Below are 17786 nucleotides of genomic sequence, written 5' to 3'. Positions count from 1 at the left end.
CTAATAGTTCAATAAACAAATTGCCTTCAAAATTCCTTTCTCGTATTTTCATTTAGCCTTCTAATCCGAAAAAATCGCTTATTTTTACGATTCCTCGATTTTCACGCACCGCCGAGAAAATTCGAAAAAACTTTCTGTTGAGTAAAATGCACTAAACTAGCGTTGAGTTAAATACGCTTAACTTAAAGTTGAGTTTAATGCATTAAACTTAACGTTAAGTCCCTGCACTTTTTGTCCGAGTTGCGTACAAAAAAGCTACCGTTGAGTTTTTTATTTTTGCCGTGTAGTCCTTTTTGTAAATCAGTATTAAAAATGTTTATGAATTTAACCTTACAATTAGGCCGGAACAAATTTCAAATCCTTCTTTTGTCACTCGGAGTATGAACACCGAAAGGGGGGGGAGAATAAAAAATAATGCAAAAAACAAATAAATTGGAATAAATTGCACGAAATCTTGTATGCAACCAAATTGCATAAAATACCATTGCACAAAATCTATAGGTCAAGCAATTTTTTAATGTAAAATTCAATGAAATCATGAATAGAAAAAGTTAAATACCTCCCATCTTCTAAAATTTGTTGTTTGGTCTTGTAATCTTTCGGATATTAGAATTTTTTTTTTTCGAAATTTACATAAAATACTTCAAACTTTATTTTTATCCCCCTTCGGGTTTTCAGAAATTTCGAAGGGGGGGGTGACAAAAGAAGAAATTGAAATTTGTTCCAGCCTTAATCCAATTCATTTTGTAAAGAAAGTCCCAAAAACGACGTCAAAAAATTGTCCGTACACTGAGGCCTTTGTCAAATATTAGTCAAGTAAACAGTTATGTGTCAGTCTGTCAAATGCAGAAACGTGAGTTGAATCTCAGCAAAGACAATTTTCAGTGGTCTGAGCGATAAATACGGTTAAATGAACTTTATTTAGAATAAATCAGTAGTTTTTTTAAATTTGTGGATTAAATTAACAGGAAAATGTCTGCTCCTCACAAAAAAAACCCGTTGACATCCGGAAACTGATTGTTGACCTGAAGAATGACGATAAAACCTTGTCCGAAATTTATTTATTTACTTGTCTTCGAATTACGCATAGAATAGTTAAACAGCCATGATCGTCGGTTCAGTATGTCCTTCAGAACTTTAGGAAGACTAACTCCCTGGAGACTATTCGTATAAGCTGATGGTTGGTTTGATCGTATTTTCGGGTCAGAACCAAACGATCATATTTATATTTCTGTAGACGCGTAATATGACTGATAAATCTATTCATTTTTCTCCGTGAATGAATGTCAAGTTTCCGGTGCCATTTGCGCTGAAAGCATACCATTACATGGCCACCACCGTGCTTAACTGTCGGTTACAAATTTTTCGGATTCAATTCAGTATTTGGATTACGCCATACTCTCACATGTCCGTCAGACCCAAAAATATTAAATTAGCTTTCGTCAGTGAATATGACGTTCTGCCAGAACTCTTCCGGTTCCTTTACATACTTTTGAGGATATTCCAGCCGCTTTTTCTTATTTTTAGCAGATATAAACGGCTTCTTCAGAGCAACACGACCTCGGTATTTTTTCTCATGAAGTATGTTCCGTAGCGTTTGAGGATTAACCTGTATGTTTTCAAAATTCTTCAGGCTGTCTGCTAGTTTCGGGGCATGAATTTAGAATTCTGACTGATTTCCCTGACAATGATGCGATGGTGACGATCCGTAAGCTTCAGATTGCGGCCTCTTCCTGGAGTAGTCTCCAGGGAGTTAGTCTTCTTAAAGTTTTTAAGGACATACTGAACCGACGATCGTGGCCATTTTACTATACCTGCGATTTCGGACAAGCTTTTACCGTCATTCTCCAGGTCAGCAATCAGTTTCCCGGATGACAACGGGTATTTTTTTGTGAGGAGCAGACATTTTCTTGTTAATTTTTGTGGATTTAATAAACAAGAAAATGTCTGCTTTTCACAAAAAAATACCCGTTGACATCCGGGAGCACGAAAATCTACTGATAAAGTTCATTTTACCGTATTTATCGCTCAGACCACTAAAAATTGTCTTTGCTGAGATTCAACTCACGTTTCTGCGTTTGACAGGCTGACATATAACTGTTTTTTGACTAATATTTGACAAAGGCCTCAGTGTACGGACAATTTTTTGACGTCGTTTTTGGGACTTTCTATACAAAATGAATTTGATTATTTTTAAGGTTTAATTCATAAACATTTTTAATACTGATCTACAAAAAGGACTAGTTTCTGCAGCGAATGATGTAATTGAAGTATTTTTATTGACTGAAAAAGTGCAATTTTGGATTGTTTGGATTTCAAGGTACGTGCTGTACGGACAATTTTTTGATACAGTGTATATGAAAAAATAACAAATATGAAAAAATCAGGTCAAGTAGTTAGGAGAAATGCGAACTATAAATAAGCACTGTAAGAATGAAGGGGATTTTTTGTTATTATCACTCAAGTTTGTTGGTCCGGGGAATTCTAAGATATCCAACTTGTGTGAAAACTTTTTAAATGATAACGATTAAAGTTCTAGTCTATATTAGCAGATTTGATGCATTAAATAAGATTCGTTCAGTGCATGTAAAGCTGAAGGTTGCATTCTTCTATTTATTAATTTAAAGCGTTGTAACTCCAGAACAAAGAGTAACAAGACTATTAGTTTCAGTAATGGATTTATGTTTATTTTCGACATGCGCATAAAAAAACTGCCCATGTCAGGGCTAGAAGCAACCATGTGGAAAAAAAGTAGGGCAAAATAGTTACTTTGAAGTGAAATTAGGGTAAAATTAGTGACCACATCAAGACGAAAACAAATTTAAAAATGACTTTGAAAACTAAAATATAACGCTTTAAAGACAATTCTGTTAATTTAAACACGGGTTTTGAAAGGCCCTTGGCCTTACTAGTAGAAAAGCAATATGTTGGAGAAAAGAGGAACATTTTGAATGAACTAAGATAATTTAAGAATAGCGACCGCAGAATCCTTAAGTTCTAAGGAAACAATGGGAGGAAACCAAAAGGACGTACCCGAAGGACTAGGACAACTAAGCCCAACTAGAACTTCGAGATTATCCATTTCCTTTGAAAAAAAAACTCACGAATTTTTTAAATTCACTCTATAGTGTATATACCCAAATCAGAATTTTTTCAGTGTCGTTAAAACAGTTGAAAAAGCCTTAAATTATATTGAAAAAAGTTAACAATTCGAAATAAATTTACAGAACCAAAAACTTCAAACAAAATTGTTATATGTGAGAAATCTACAAATGCAAATAGAAAACCAGCACACTTTCAAGAAAAGTTTAAAGAATTTACTTGAAATTGAGTTAAGATTTACATTTACAGAAGTTTCATTTCATGAAAGAGTTATTTTTTAGGTAATTTTAAACTACTGATATTCTTTGGTTCTTTATTTTCTAATTGGCATTTAAATCTTCAGGAAGCTAATTACAAGTTTTACAATTTGCCAATTAGAAAGTGGAAGAGTCATGAAATTAAAAATTGGGAAGTCCTCTTGAAAAAGTGAGAAATCAATGATAGAGGATTGAAAATAGATAAACGACAAAATGATGAAAGAAGATTGACAATTACTCAAAGAAGCTGGGCGAAATTGACTTATGATTCAAGATAATAACAAAAATAGGCTCAAAAAATTTACGAGACTAATCTTCAAGGTAGAACATAATTTTTCAAATTTTAAACTAACTCAAAGAGAATTAACCTACAAAAATGGAACATTTCCAAAGAGATTCACTGCAGACTTTCATGCATGATTCACATGTCATTCATTAGAAAGATTTACTAGAGGAAAACGGAGTTCAAAAAGATAGGAATTTAAAAAATCATAAATGATTTAACAGGACAATTTCTTGAAAAAATTAACAGATTCAAGAAACATCACACAAAATTCTTGGAATAGTGTAGAAAATAAATATCAATTAACCTTATATTACTGAAAGTTATCGAAAGTTTCCAATAAGTTTTGAAATCTTAAATTGATATCTATGTATATCTATAAATTTTACAAATGATTCGAAAATGTCTAGAAATAAGGGAACTTATAAATGAAATATCTGATATTTTCGATTCAATTGAGTCACTTTTCACAAGTTTACCTTCCATTCAATACAAACAAGAGCATTAATAGCATGGAATGTTTCGTGCCATGTAATTAAGTGCACTGTACAGATTTTTGATTTTTTTTTAAATTAAGTTGAAAATTAAATCCAAATCTTGGTTAAACATGCTGTAAGAGTGTCTCTTTAGGAAATATTTTATGTAATAAATTTATAAATCTGTTTTTTTTTCTTGACACGAATGCCAAAACGTAGGTAGAGTGTCACAAATGAACAAAAAAATACATATTTTTTTAGGCGAAAAACTATTTTTGTTTAAATTTAAAATTTATCCAAATAATATATCAACGCAAAACAAAACAATAATCTTCCTTGCTCAATCTGAGTCATTCTCCAAATTTAGGTCGTGTGAAGGACTCGACAGTAAAGAAAAGGAACCCGTAAAATAAATAATAAACGAATAGACTAATACCACGTTTCTTGAAAAAATATAAAGTTTTTAATGAAGAAAATGTAAAAAAATAGGCTCAGTTGGACCAACTTCTAGCCTTGCCATGTGCAATATACATTTTCAGGTAACGTAAGGGTTTTTTTCATTCAGTCGGAAATCTAGACATTTGAGGAATGAGGAATGACAAGAGTCATTCCTCATTTGAATTTTCAACAAATACATATACCTTTACCTAACCTTATACCAAATTGACATCCTGCTATACTCTTCAACTTAAAGTGTTTTGCTAATTATAGCTACAATCATAACAACACATATAATCATTGATTTGTTGGCAAGATTGGTTGCGGATTCTGACGATTGCATAGTAGCTAACTCGTCACGTCACGTCTGACTAGTTCCGTGGAGAACGTGAATGAAATTTGAAGAAGCTTTACTACTAGGTAGAACTACGTAGTTTCGATTTGAACTCGATGATGACCTGTAGCACACATTCTTAAACCGTTTAGTACATTACTTGTTAACGAGCTTGCATGTCTTCCGATAGTGATTTAGCCTTAAAAATACCTATCGATTGATCTACAGACGTGCAGTCTCGTCGAACCGTTATTGCGGTTTTTGCGTGTACGCATTGTTCGATGTTATACGTCTGTTTGATACTTCGATAGATGCATAGAACGTTCAGTCAACTTTGCTTTGGCCCATAAACTCTTTCGCTGAGTAAGAGTCTAAGTGTTAATTAAAGAAAATGGAAAATGTTCCTCTCAGGTGAAATATTTGTGCTTGATGTTTTCGTAACTATAAGGATTACAGGGTTGCTAGCGAACCGGGAATACTAGGAAAAACTTTGGAATTTCATCACGTCACCGGGAAACCGGGAAAAAACCTAGCATTTTGGCACCACACCGGGAAAATTTTCATGTTTGTAATTTTTTCACGTGTTTTTTCAAATTAATTTTTTGACAGTCCCGATGTAGATTTACCTCATAAATGCTTTTTTTTCGTTAATTATCAAACATAAGAAGTTTAAATCGCCTTTTACTTATTGCGGAGCAAATATAAGATATCTCAATTTTTTGCTCTCCGCAAGTGTGCTTCACTTTTTTTTAAATAATTCTTTATCGTATTTAAATGCATTGCATGATTTTATTACGACAATCCGTATATCTGCACCTACAATGTGCGGCCCATGTATATTCTTTATTACTACAATATAATCCAAATCAAGAATATTTGTGCTAATGTTCCTATATGACCTCCAAAATGATACGTTTATACTTGTTTTGCTGCATTATATACGATATGTTTACACGTATATTTGCACGTATATTTGTGTTGAAAATTCGAAATACCCACCAAATGGTTGTCTGGGGCTTTTTTTATAATACATTCATCGATTGCTTAAATCTACTTCACAAAGTATTTTTACATGAGTGTGCTACACTTACAAGCATAATTCAAATATTATAAACTCAATAATAAAACTTTTATCGACAAAATTAATCACAAAACCTTTGGTAATTCAATGATACCAATTTTGTACAATTTGGTCCAGTGGTTTCTGTCGTATATAAAGCGTGTCGATTTCCGGTGTTTCTCAGCGTAGATCATGAAATTATTTTATGCAAAAAGAAAATATTTTGGCACCGTGAGTTGTTTCTAAGCAGACTTACATTTTTATGGCGAAAAAAAATATCTTTTTCGTCAGAAAAATCTTTTACGATGTTGTTGTGTATTTCGTGTGAATTTGTCTGAAGAACGAAGCCTTATATCGTTGGCGTTTCGTTTTTTCATTATTTCTAGGTTAAACTTATGCCTAAAGTTTCCTACGCTGGAATATGTGTACATATTTATTATGTCAAAATTATTCGAAAACAAGCTCCTGTCGAAATCTAAGGCATTTACCCTGATACAAAATAATATCGTACATTCAAATGATTAAAGTTCAGTCCTGTCTTGTTAACGATTTTCTATATTTTCACGAATCCTTAGTTCAAATGACTAGGGCACTGCTGAAGTTATTCATTGTTTTGAATAAAAAAATAACATTTTTTTTAAAACATGTTTTCAGATTTATTAAAAAAAAAAAGAAAATAACCGCATTTAAGATAACTAAATATTTTTAAGTAATCTGATTATTTTAAGTTTTATAAGACAAAACCCTATTAAAGTTGATAAGCTGATTTGATATTGTATTTCGATGTATTTTCTTCATATTTTTATAAAAAAGTATACAATTATTTTTTCTACAACTCTATACAAATTCTAGGAAAACTGAAATTTTAACAGTGGTTCAAAACAACCACATTATAATTTCAAGATCAAGTTAACCGGACTTGTTTTTTGGCAAAATTGTTGATATTGCGGATCAGAACAATGAACAAATGCCAATTTCGTTGGATTTGTTCCAAAAATGTCAAACCTGTCAATTTGTTATGAAAAGACTACTTGTCGCAATAATTGTCATAATTTCTTACCGGTTAACAAATTTTGGAAACAACTGCTGAAAATTTGAGGCGTTTTCATTGATTTTTGCATTCACCATGATTTTATTTAAAAAAGGGTATAAAAATACAGAGAAAATCATCATATGTAACCGGCAAGAATCGAGAAAAACTTTGGAATTTCAAAACGAAAAATCGCTAGCAACCCTGGGATTAACACCATACTGTATGTTAATTTATGTAAATTTATTATCCATCACAAGCCGCTTTTTTACCATATTATTGGAAATTTAGGGGAAATTATTGGAAATTTTTTACAAAATGGGGACAAATGAAAATAAAACGGGACATAGCCAAAAAAAAAGCATTCAACATTCATTCACTTTCAAAAATGTTTGGAGTACGCCAGTCGTGCTTCAAATTAAATTTACCGAATCGATTAGATAAATAAAGTGATATGTTACGTCAATCAGATACTAAAAATGATTTTACGTGAGCACTTCTTGCACTGGGAAAAGGAAAGTGCTGGAAGTCCATATCATTAAAACATACATTTTTACATCATAATAAATTCTTTGAAGCTTATAAAAACAGAATGAAAGTTTCAGATTTTGAAATACAAATTTAGAGATCAATTTCAAGAAAATATTATTAAATCATCGAAATTTCAGTTGCAGCTGTCTTTTTGAAGCATTTGCTTCTAAATTATGTTGAAATTTGGTTTGAAATGTCTAAAAATAAAACAAATTTATTTTATTTTTAGAAGATATGTAAAGCAAAGCACACCGCACAAGCTAGTCATTTAATATAATTGAAGGACTCGATGGATCAAGGAAGAGGCACAATTTTCCCGTATGCTTGGAAAATGTGCCGCTGTTAAGTCTACCTTTTTTCTGAGCTGTTATCTAAAATATACTAACAAGGTTGTAAGAATTTCTTTTGCATGTATCCGGGACAATATTCGGAAAGAATTGGTCAAAATTCAGGAATTATTAATTTTTTTTATCGAGACACGTCAGCAAAAACTTACCGGAGTGGGTCAAATGACGTATTTAGAACTTAAAATGATGATTTTGCCTAAAATAATTATTTTTTCCTTAAATTTTATTACAGGACTATTTTTTATTTTCAAAATGCTAGTATTTTTCAAAAAAAATTTTTTTCTAAATTTTGTAGATTTTGAATAACGTAGATATGTGGTATATCTATTTATACCAAATAGACAAAGGGAGTCAAATGACGTAAAACACTTTTTCCGCTAAAACTCTCTTGTTCCTCAACCGATTTCTACAAAATTTACAGTTTTGAAGAGCTTAATTGTAACTTGACTCAGGTATAGTTCTCTGACAAAACTCAGCTATAAATATTTATTTTAACGTTATTTAAAATTTAAGTTTTTTTTTAAAAACATGATTCATGGAAAGGCTATTAATCAGTAATTAAGTGCTCGAAAAAAAATTCACTTAGTGCATTAGTAAGCTGAAGTTAGAAGCTACATGTTGCACAAGTGCACGGGGAAAAAAGACCACAATTGTTCTAATTATTTCAGCTTATTATACCAATCATCTTAACGTAGTTGATTTTTTCGCATCCAACTTTAAATATATAGACTCAACTACAAACTGATGATTGAATTTATGCAATCAACAATAAATATAATAAAATCAACTGTAATGATTCAATTGCTAAAATGATAGATTCAATTACATTTGTATGATTAATTTTCGGTATTCGACTATAAATATAGTAGATTCAACTATACGTTCCTGGTTGACGTCTCACATTCAACTATAAATACGATAGATTCAGTTGTAGTGGTATAATTGATTCAACTGTAAATATGATAAATTCTACTGACAGATTCAACTACAAATGTATGATTGATTCTAGATATTGAACTATAAATATAGTAAATTAAACTATATTTTTTTATGATTGATTGTGTGCTACTTGAATACTATAGTGTTCATCAGCAAAAAAAATCGTAAGTCTGAGACCAGTACGTGTTTCCTGCAGCAATTGTAGTGCTGTTTTTAGGGCACAGCCGGTATTCCCTGACGTCGGTGGCAAAGCGCAAGCATTCTCCGGCGGTGGGAAAAAATTTTCCTCTACCAGTTCCTGGCAGCGGTTGTGTAGTAGGCCGACAGTTCCTGGAATTGGGAAAGGTACATCTACTCTGGTTACCCGCAAAATCGACGTGGGTCTCGACGTTCCTATACGTGATCCTGGCAGGATCCCACAGGAAACTAGCATTGGTAAGTCAGCGTATGATGTAATGATGTTGAGTAGAGATGTACCGAATATTCGGTCGACCGAATACCGCCGAAAAATCGTTAAGCCGAATATTCGGCTCACCGAAAAGTTGAGCTAAGTATTCGGCCGAATAGGCCGAATATCTACTACAGACTGTTAAATTTTCCATTTTTTTTTTGATAATTTATAAAATATCCAAAAGTAATGTTGTAAAAGCCACACAATCATTGAAAACTTATGGTTTCAGCAGTTATTTACGAGGAAGAATGACCTTAATGGTTTAAATTCCTATAAAAAAGGAAAAACATGGTTTCAGTAAAACATCCAAGGTGTATCCGCGTATCTTTCACTGAAGATCTTGCAGGAGAATGCTGAACGGTATCGTTTTATACTTTGATTATAGTTTATTCCAGATTTTCTGGTTATATTCCGGCTTGCCCATAAATCCAGAAAAGAATCCAGTCAAATCTGGCCGGGATGTCCAGATATTGTTTAAACCTTCCCGAGTTTTGCTCGCATTTATTCAAATTATTTGAAAAATGAAATGAAAAACTCAAATTCCTCCTAAAAATTTTCAAAATTTTGTGTTCAATAACAATTTTCTAAAAATTTCAAAACATACGTAAATTTTGCCCGTTTTAATTCTTTTTTTTTCAAAAATCGTCCTGAATGCCTGACCTGAAATCATCTATTTTTTTCAAACTATTTTGAAGATATCTTGCTCAAATTCGACCTTCATTTAACTCAATATCAGAGAAGCAATTTCAAAAAGCTTGGCATCTTTTTCGAATCGTTTTATCCCAGATTTCACAGGAACGCAATCTCTTTGGTGAAAAACGCCCTAAAGCGACGAGTCATCTGATATCTTTTCAGTTATTGGTGACATTTTCAAAATCTGAAAGACCCCTACTTAAAAAAATATCTTGTAATACATCATCCGATAATATCATCTGGTTAAAAATTATCGACTAAAAAACATAAGGGGTATTAATAAGGAAGAAACAGGAAGCATTGAAAGAATCGCTTAAGTTTTTTTTTTATTAAAAACTTAATAGTATATTCGAACGAATATTCGTTTGGCCGAATAGTTGAAAAGGTCAATATTCGGTATTCGGCCGTTCGCCGAATATCACTATTCGGTACATCTCTAATATTGAGTGAATTTTCCCCGCACAAGGTCAATCTTCACCGGGTGCAGAAGCACGGACTGCTGAGGAACTCTTCCGGGACCGACGCACAATTTGCTGGGCATCCAGATGCAAAAAGAACAACATCGGAGAAACCAGGACGTAGATATCGGGTTCCGGTCAGCTTTTTAGCATCGTGGCGGCTAAAACGAACTAGATGCAAAATGCTGAAATAATAAATTCAAAAAAAAAAGACGTAGCCATGAAATTATTCCGCAAATGAAACATCTTAAGATATGATAACTTTCAATATAAACAGAATTTAAATTTACAATATTTATAGTTGACCTAATTGAATCAATCATATAAATTTAATTGAAACTATCATATTTATAATTAAATCAATCATATTATTATAGTTGAATTTATCATATTTACAATTAAATCAATCATATTATCATAGTTGAATCTATCATATTTATAATGAAATCAATTGTATTATTATAGTTGAATCAACTATAATTATTGTTGAATGTCTGACATCAATCGTACTTTATAGTTGAATCAATTATATTTATAGTTGAATGCACAAAATCAATCATACAACTATAGTTGAATGTATTATATATTGTTGAATGTACGATCAATCAATCAGATTGTCTATTATATGTATAAAAAAAAATGTATTGTTTAAATTTTGATAACTATAGTTGGTCGAGAAGCAATCATTGATTGGATATAAGTGGATTATTGTTGGAAATACGATGTTACTTCGAAAGTCCGGACTTCCGACTTCCGAAAGACTTCCGACAAAGAAAAGTGAAGTCCTAGATTGTCAGAAGTCTATGTTTTGTTGCCAGTTCGACAGCGACGTTTTTAAAAACTTCACTTTAAATCGTTTTCTAGGCTTCCCAAAACTTTTAATGATTATTTTGATGAAACTTGCCTAAAAAAAATCGTTTTGACCGCAAAAATAATAATTAAGTCACAGTCATAGATCGATAAGATTCGAATTCAAGAAAATATATTTTTTTTTTTTTGATATCAGGAATACCGTGCGTTACAGTTCCAAAGCAATTACATGCGTTTGTACTGATTGAAAAGCATGAAATATGAAATGAAAACAACAAAAAGAAAATAAATAAATATAACAGCAGCAAGCTTTCCTCTTGTCAATCGGAAGAAAAATAATCTATAGTTCAATTTTCAAAAATTGTCAACCTTCAAGTCTACAAACAGAAGCGTTATCAAGCAAACACAAACGATGAGCTCATAATTTTCGTTTCAAATATTATACTAATTTCATAGGAGGAAACCCAAATCAAATTTTGTGGTTTCATTGCCTAGTTTTTTTTTTAGCAGAAGACTATCTTCTGTTTATAATGTTTTTGTTAGCGAAGGTTGACTCTTGTTTGTTCAATGATTGAGCACAATGATTGAACTTTTTCATGTTCAATCCTGTTCTCCATCTAGTTATTTGAGAACAAGAAAAAACAAGTTCCACTCATGACGTTGCATTAATCATCCGTATTATCTCTTTTCAATTACAGATACTGCAACGACAAGGATCTCTTACCCGCTAATCTTATCTTAGGTCAATAAGCGCGCTCCCCTCAGTACAGTGATAAATTAAATTGATATCTGCGCTGCCCAGAGAAACTTCATCGTCATTGTATCCGCGAATAATTTATTTATTCATCCAGTTCATCACGTTTACCGACAACCGGTCAGCGAAAAGTTGTTGTGTAAGAATTAATTAATCGAACATCGGTGTTATCCCATCTTTATTTTGGCTATCTCGGTGTCAACACTTGGATATAGAGCCGCTTGTAAAGCGGTGATCAGCCAGCAGTATTATATAGGTTCTAGAGACCAACTCGGGAGACTATCGTCCAAAGCCGAAGAAAGTGCTGAGAGTAACGCGCGCGCCTTTTTGCACCCGGCGAAATAATTTCGCATCTCCAACCAGCAACGTAACGTGCCAAAGGAAGGTGGCGGCTATTCTCTCCAGTCGCTCTCGGACGGCGCGTCGGGTGTTTGTTGAACCACTTCAGAGCACTTGGGAGTTTTATTACCGACAATCGAACTGCCGCCGGTTCCAGCCAAGCGTCCGTATCGTACAACTCCCAACCCACCCAACCACCCACTCCGTGCCAACCCTCTGCCTTACTCACTTATGTACTAGCGCGTCACGACCAGTAGCGAATCGATGTATTCGTGGAAGCGTGAATCCGCGGGCAACTTATATACGCTATCAGCACCACACCAGCCAACAGTCCAGTGCCGGCCGTGAATGAATTCAGTCATAGTCCCGTTCCGAGTGAACCGAACGTTGAGGCTTCATCATATTGCTGATGCAACTGTATACTACGCTGCTGAATACTTTTTTCGCTACCCTGTCTGTATACAGTAGTGCCAATTGAGAGAAGAAAGTAAATCAGCACCGGTCGAGCAAAGGAAGGAAGAAAGCGTTGTTTACAAACATCCCCGAGACATATCGGTTTACTCGAAAAAATCTTTAAGCTAGGAAGTTGAACCTACGCTAACGGAAGTCCACTCGAGACCACCTCGAGGTTGCTTGAAATTGTGCAATTTCTGTCTGCATAGTTAGTAGGAATCCGATTCTGGTAGTTTTCAAAGTTTAAGCTAGAATCGAGTGTAGTTCAAGTTATAGGAGCTCTATATACGTTATATAAACACTCATCGTACAAGTTTACAAGTGTAAGAAAATATCGCATAGAAATAGTGAGTTTGGGAGTGGATTCATTTTTCTTTCCTTCCAACCCAAACCCAAATTCGATTGTGTGTGGTTAGTGCATTTCCCGGAACCGACGAAAGCCGACAGCACTTCACCATGAAGGATATCATTGCTAACAAAAACCTTATCAACAAGGATACCATCATCAAGGATGTGGTCATCATCGGTAAGTATTGAAATCGAACTGTGGTTAGTTTTTGCACTCTGAACTGAGCTCTCTAGCCTACACAGCATGCAAATCGCGTGTGACTGATTGAAGGTTTCACCATTGAACAGAGGTTTCGGGAGGATAGCAAGCACAAAAACGAGCCGAAATTTGCATGTCATTGCTAAACGAAACCGGCAACCGGCCGGGCTGATCTTGATTTGTTGGGTTCAACGTGTTACGGGGACTCCCCTTGTGGGTAGGGGAGCTGCTGTGAAGATTTATAGATATCACAGACACTTACTCGAACTATTCTTTGAATATTTTCCTTGACGCATGGGTAAAATATCCCGTAGACTTTGTTGCTTCATAATTGTTGAAAGCTTAGCTCACCTCGACAATTTCAGGTGGGATAACCGATGCCAAACCGGTTGCTTCCAAATTTATTCTCACCAAATAGTTCTGGAAAACTTTTTTTTATCTTTACGTAAAACACTTTTAATATTAACCATATTCAAAACTATACCCGAACCCGACAATGGGGAAATTGATTTTTTTTCCAATCCCACAACCTTTTGTTTGCATACGAAAGACCTACCGAAGCCCTTAGCACCATTTTTTCAATCATTCTCCGGATTCCCCACAAGTGAGAAAACGGGTTGTTGTAGCGAGTTCGTTCGCCATCATATACCTACATGTATATACTAAATATACCTTCCTTCATACATGTTTAGTGCCGGCATTCATTGATTGAAGAGCTCTCGCATATACAAAATGCAGGACCAAACGAACGAATGGGAAAACCCACAGGCCTTTTTGGCCCCTCGATAGCGGCCACTTCGACGGCCTTGCTCTTTGAGGTTGACTTTTCTTCCTCTTCTAAGAAAATGGCATCAGCGAATGTGGAAAAAAGAGATTTACAGGGCTAAAACATAAAGTTGAAAGTGTATTATGATGAAAAAAAATTTAATGTCGATGCGCGGTAGGTAGCATTGGGATTTTAATATTTTAGCGCTAGAACGTAAAGGAAAATCAGAACGAAGTATCAATATTCTAGTAATGTTCAAGTGCTATGCTTTGGTCAACTTTTTCAGTCGCAGTTTTGGGCCGTTGCTCCTCATTTATTTATAAACGCCGTAATCAGAACCAAAAGTAGTGTGGAAAGCCTAGAAAGGCTCAACTGTAAAATGCTGTTCATATTGAATATTTATTAAAAATATCCTACTATGAACTTAATTTTAAAATATGCAAGAACTGTTCAAAACATATCAACAAAATCACTTTATCACTCAATCATATAATCATTTAAAATATGTGTATACTTAAAATCACACATGTTAAAAATTATATTTTTAAACTTGTACATATAGTTTTCATATCTCTACCCTGTTTCTATAAAAAAAAAAATTACAAACATGCATCTCAGAACTGAATAAAAAAGGAATAGGCATCCAAACTTAATTGAATGCAATGTTGAGCAAGGTATAAAATCAATGACTTATAAAAAAAAACTGTTGGAAATACCTCGAAGAGTCGAGTAAAATTTTAAGATCCCACTGTATGGTACTTAGAATTTTTTGGGATCAATGTTATTACTCTACATTTATTTCAAAAGTTGGCAGAAATGTTCTTATGTAAGTCTATTTGGCTTAAATTAATATCCTATGATCCTAAAGTATTTTTCCGGAAGTCAAAAATGCAATTTTTAAGAGATTTTTTTGTATTTCTAAATGCCGGCCTTGATTTTGCTTTCTGAATGAAGCATTGAGCACATTTTACATATAAGTAAAATGACTGATCTACCATTGCAACGTTCTTGTCTTCGAGCTTGTTCAACCATTGCACAATGAGGAAAAAGTGTATAAACCGCGAAGAAATTCAATATCTTTCCTCTTACATGAACAAAATCTATGAAGATATACTTTACTTTAGTAAAAATGAAAACGAAAATCGATTGGACATAGTTTTAAACGCCGCACGAGCTTGGGAACGGAGATATAGTGCCTTTTTAACCTCTAATTCCCCTATATTTTGTGAACAATCCAGAAAAACACTGATTTTGACTAAAAAATTAAAAAAAAATAGAAAAAAATAGAAAAAATATTGTGTGATTTTTTTCGAGAAATCGAATGAAGGCATCGGAAAATGGAGTTATGGCTTAACTATTTGTAAAAGATAAGGGAATTGAGGGCGAAAACAGTCATACAGTAGTGTCTCGATTTTATCACTATTCGATTTTATCAATACTCGCCAAATTCACGCTCGATTTTATCACGGTTATTGTTTCGATTTTATCACGATTTTTAAGAAATCATTCAGAAACCATTACCAGGTCCTAAATTTTCATTCAAAACCATAGAGCGTCTTTGTTTATGATATTTTTTATGGTTTATGTTATAGTATATAGGTATCCAATAATATGAAAATGCCATTGAACTGCTTATTTTATCTATATAGTGTTCAAAATCGTCATTTGGATTTTAAAAACGCTTGTAATAATCGACACAAGTATTTTAACGTCACGCTGATGCTAGTGTTGTTACTTGGGTTGGTTAGTCGCTTTAAAAAAATTTAACTTTTTTGGTTATGCGAATCATATAAAAATGTGGGTGAATTTAAGCGTTTTTGAAAAGAGATAAGTGTCTCTGATTTTTTTGTTGAATTTGTTTATTTTAAAGGGTGGCGTGCGTAATCCTTATTGGATAGCCTTTGGTATTGTCTGAATGGATAATTTTGGAAGAATAAAATGAAATTCTGATAGCTTTGTCTGAAAATATGACTAAGATTTCTGTTTTTCTACATATAAAGACAAAAGATTATCTGCGCATAAAGCAAATTTCGAGGAACACACTGAAAAAGTCTAAGTTGAGCAAATTTTAAAATATTTTTCGAATAAATATACTTTTTAGTTCATCAAAAGTGTTAAGATTAAATATTGAAATTTGAAATAAGCAGAAACAAATTTTTTTATGCTATTTTTTTAATCTTTTTTTCAAAATCGAAATAAGAGATAACGACTGTTAAATTTCCATCAAAACCTAATAATTCACTTTAATTAAATGTAGACTATCAAATGGATATACAACATGGTTTTATTTCAAGAAATAGCCTAAAAATTTGCTTTAGAGAAGAATAATTAGAACTGAAAACGATCCTTTTTGTTAAGTAATCTTTGATAATTATGCCTTATGATCGAAATTTATTGATACAAAACGTTTCCACTACTTAAAATTATATTAATTATTGATTAAAGACAGTAAAAATACTTTTTTCTACTCCAATTCTTAGTTTCGCCAAATTCACGGTTTCGCCATATTCACGGTGAATTTTTTTTTGATCGTGATAAAATCGAAAACTACTGTAACTATATTTTCCAATGCGTGCGGTGGCTAAAGAAAACTTCATTCGATTAATTCGAAAAAATCACGCAAGATAAGTTTTTTTGATTCAAAATTTCCAAGTCCGAATTTACTGTTTTCATAATTAACTGAAAAATATACGGAATAGAGGGTAAAATCAGCTATAACTCACTTTTACGCAGCATGCGGTGGCTCAATCAGCGCTCAATTGATTCCTAGGAAAAAAATCACACAAGATAATTCTTAATTGGCTTAAAAAATTTCAAGTCAGAACATGATTTTTCTGAAATATTTAAAAAATGTAGGGGAACTAAGGTTGAATCAGCCATAACTCCATTTTCCGATGGGTAAGGTATCTCAGGCTTCATACGATTCCTCAAAAAAGTTACACAAGATACATCTCATGTGGTTTAAAATTTTCAAGCCTGAACGTCCGTTTTTCTGAATTAACTTAAAAAAAATATTAATTTGTATCTCCGTTCATATGTTCGTGTGGCGTCTGAAACTATATTAAATCGATTCTCCGGACATTTTCACTAAAAGAAAGTATATTTTCATAGATTTGGTTTATGTTGGAGGAAAGATATTCAATTTCTTCGCGGTTTATAAACTTTTTTGTCCGTTGTACATTGTATTAATCTTAATCTGAGCAAAATATATATGGCCTAGAGTTGGGATGATCCTAATCGGAGATTATTTATAAACAGAATAGTTTGTTTTCAAAATCCCTCTTAAAATAAGTAACAATGCTTTGAAATAAACTTCCCCAGGGCGACCAAAAACTCATCTAGATTTCCGTTCGATATGAAGATATATCTCAACAAATTTTATCATTTCACTCTTTTATGTCACTCTCCCATTGATTGACTCTTCATTCATTTTCTCGTGCGTTAGATTTGTAAGAAAAATAAAGTTGGGGAAGAACATTATGATAAAATGGTTTTCTTACAGCAATACTTACATGATTAAATGCTGAATAAAATTATCAAAATGTGAGGTCAATTGACACACCAAAGAACACACGATGCGGATTTAAAAAAATGAAGTCCAAAATCAGTAGCATGAAAAACAACGTTTTTTTTCTGAAAACACAGATTTTTTACACCTGTTTATACGATTTTGAGCTCTTCTATGTTGAATGTCCAATAGAAATGAATTCAGAGAACA

The 17786-nt window shown here is 33.1% G+C and overlaps 1 protein-coding gene across 3 annotated transcripts in view; it reads left to right on the top strand.

The window, feature by feature from the left end:
• Positions 1-17786, top strand: part of LOC129745195 (oxidative stress-induced growth inhibitor 2-like) — a 175440-nt gene that overhangs the window by 121136 nt on the left and 36518 nt on the right. For all 3 annotated transcript variants that reach the window (XM_055738118.1, XM_055738119.1, XM_055738120.1), the window contains one exon: positions 11908-13281. In XM_055738118.1, the coding sequence (XP_055594093.1) occupies positions 13212-13281 (70 nt within the window). In that variant the 5' untranslated portion in view covers positions 11908-13211. The remainder of the gene's footprint in view (positions 1-11907; positions 13282-17786) is intronic.

This window comes from Uranotaenia lowii, chromosome 2, assembly GCF_029784155.1.
Source record: "Uranotaenia lowii strain MFRU-FL chromosome 2, ASM2978415v1, whole genome shotgun sequence".
NCBI classification, from domain to species: Eukaryota; Metazoa; Arthropoda; class Insecta; order Diptera; family Culicidae; genus Uranotaenia; species Uranotaenia lowii.
This window is presented reverse-complemented; position numbering and strand designations above follow the sequence as displayed.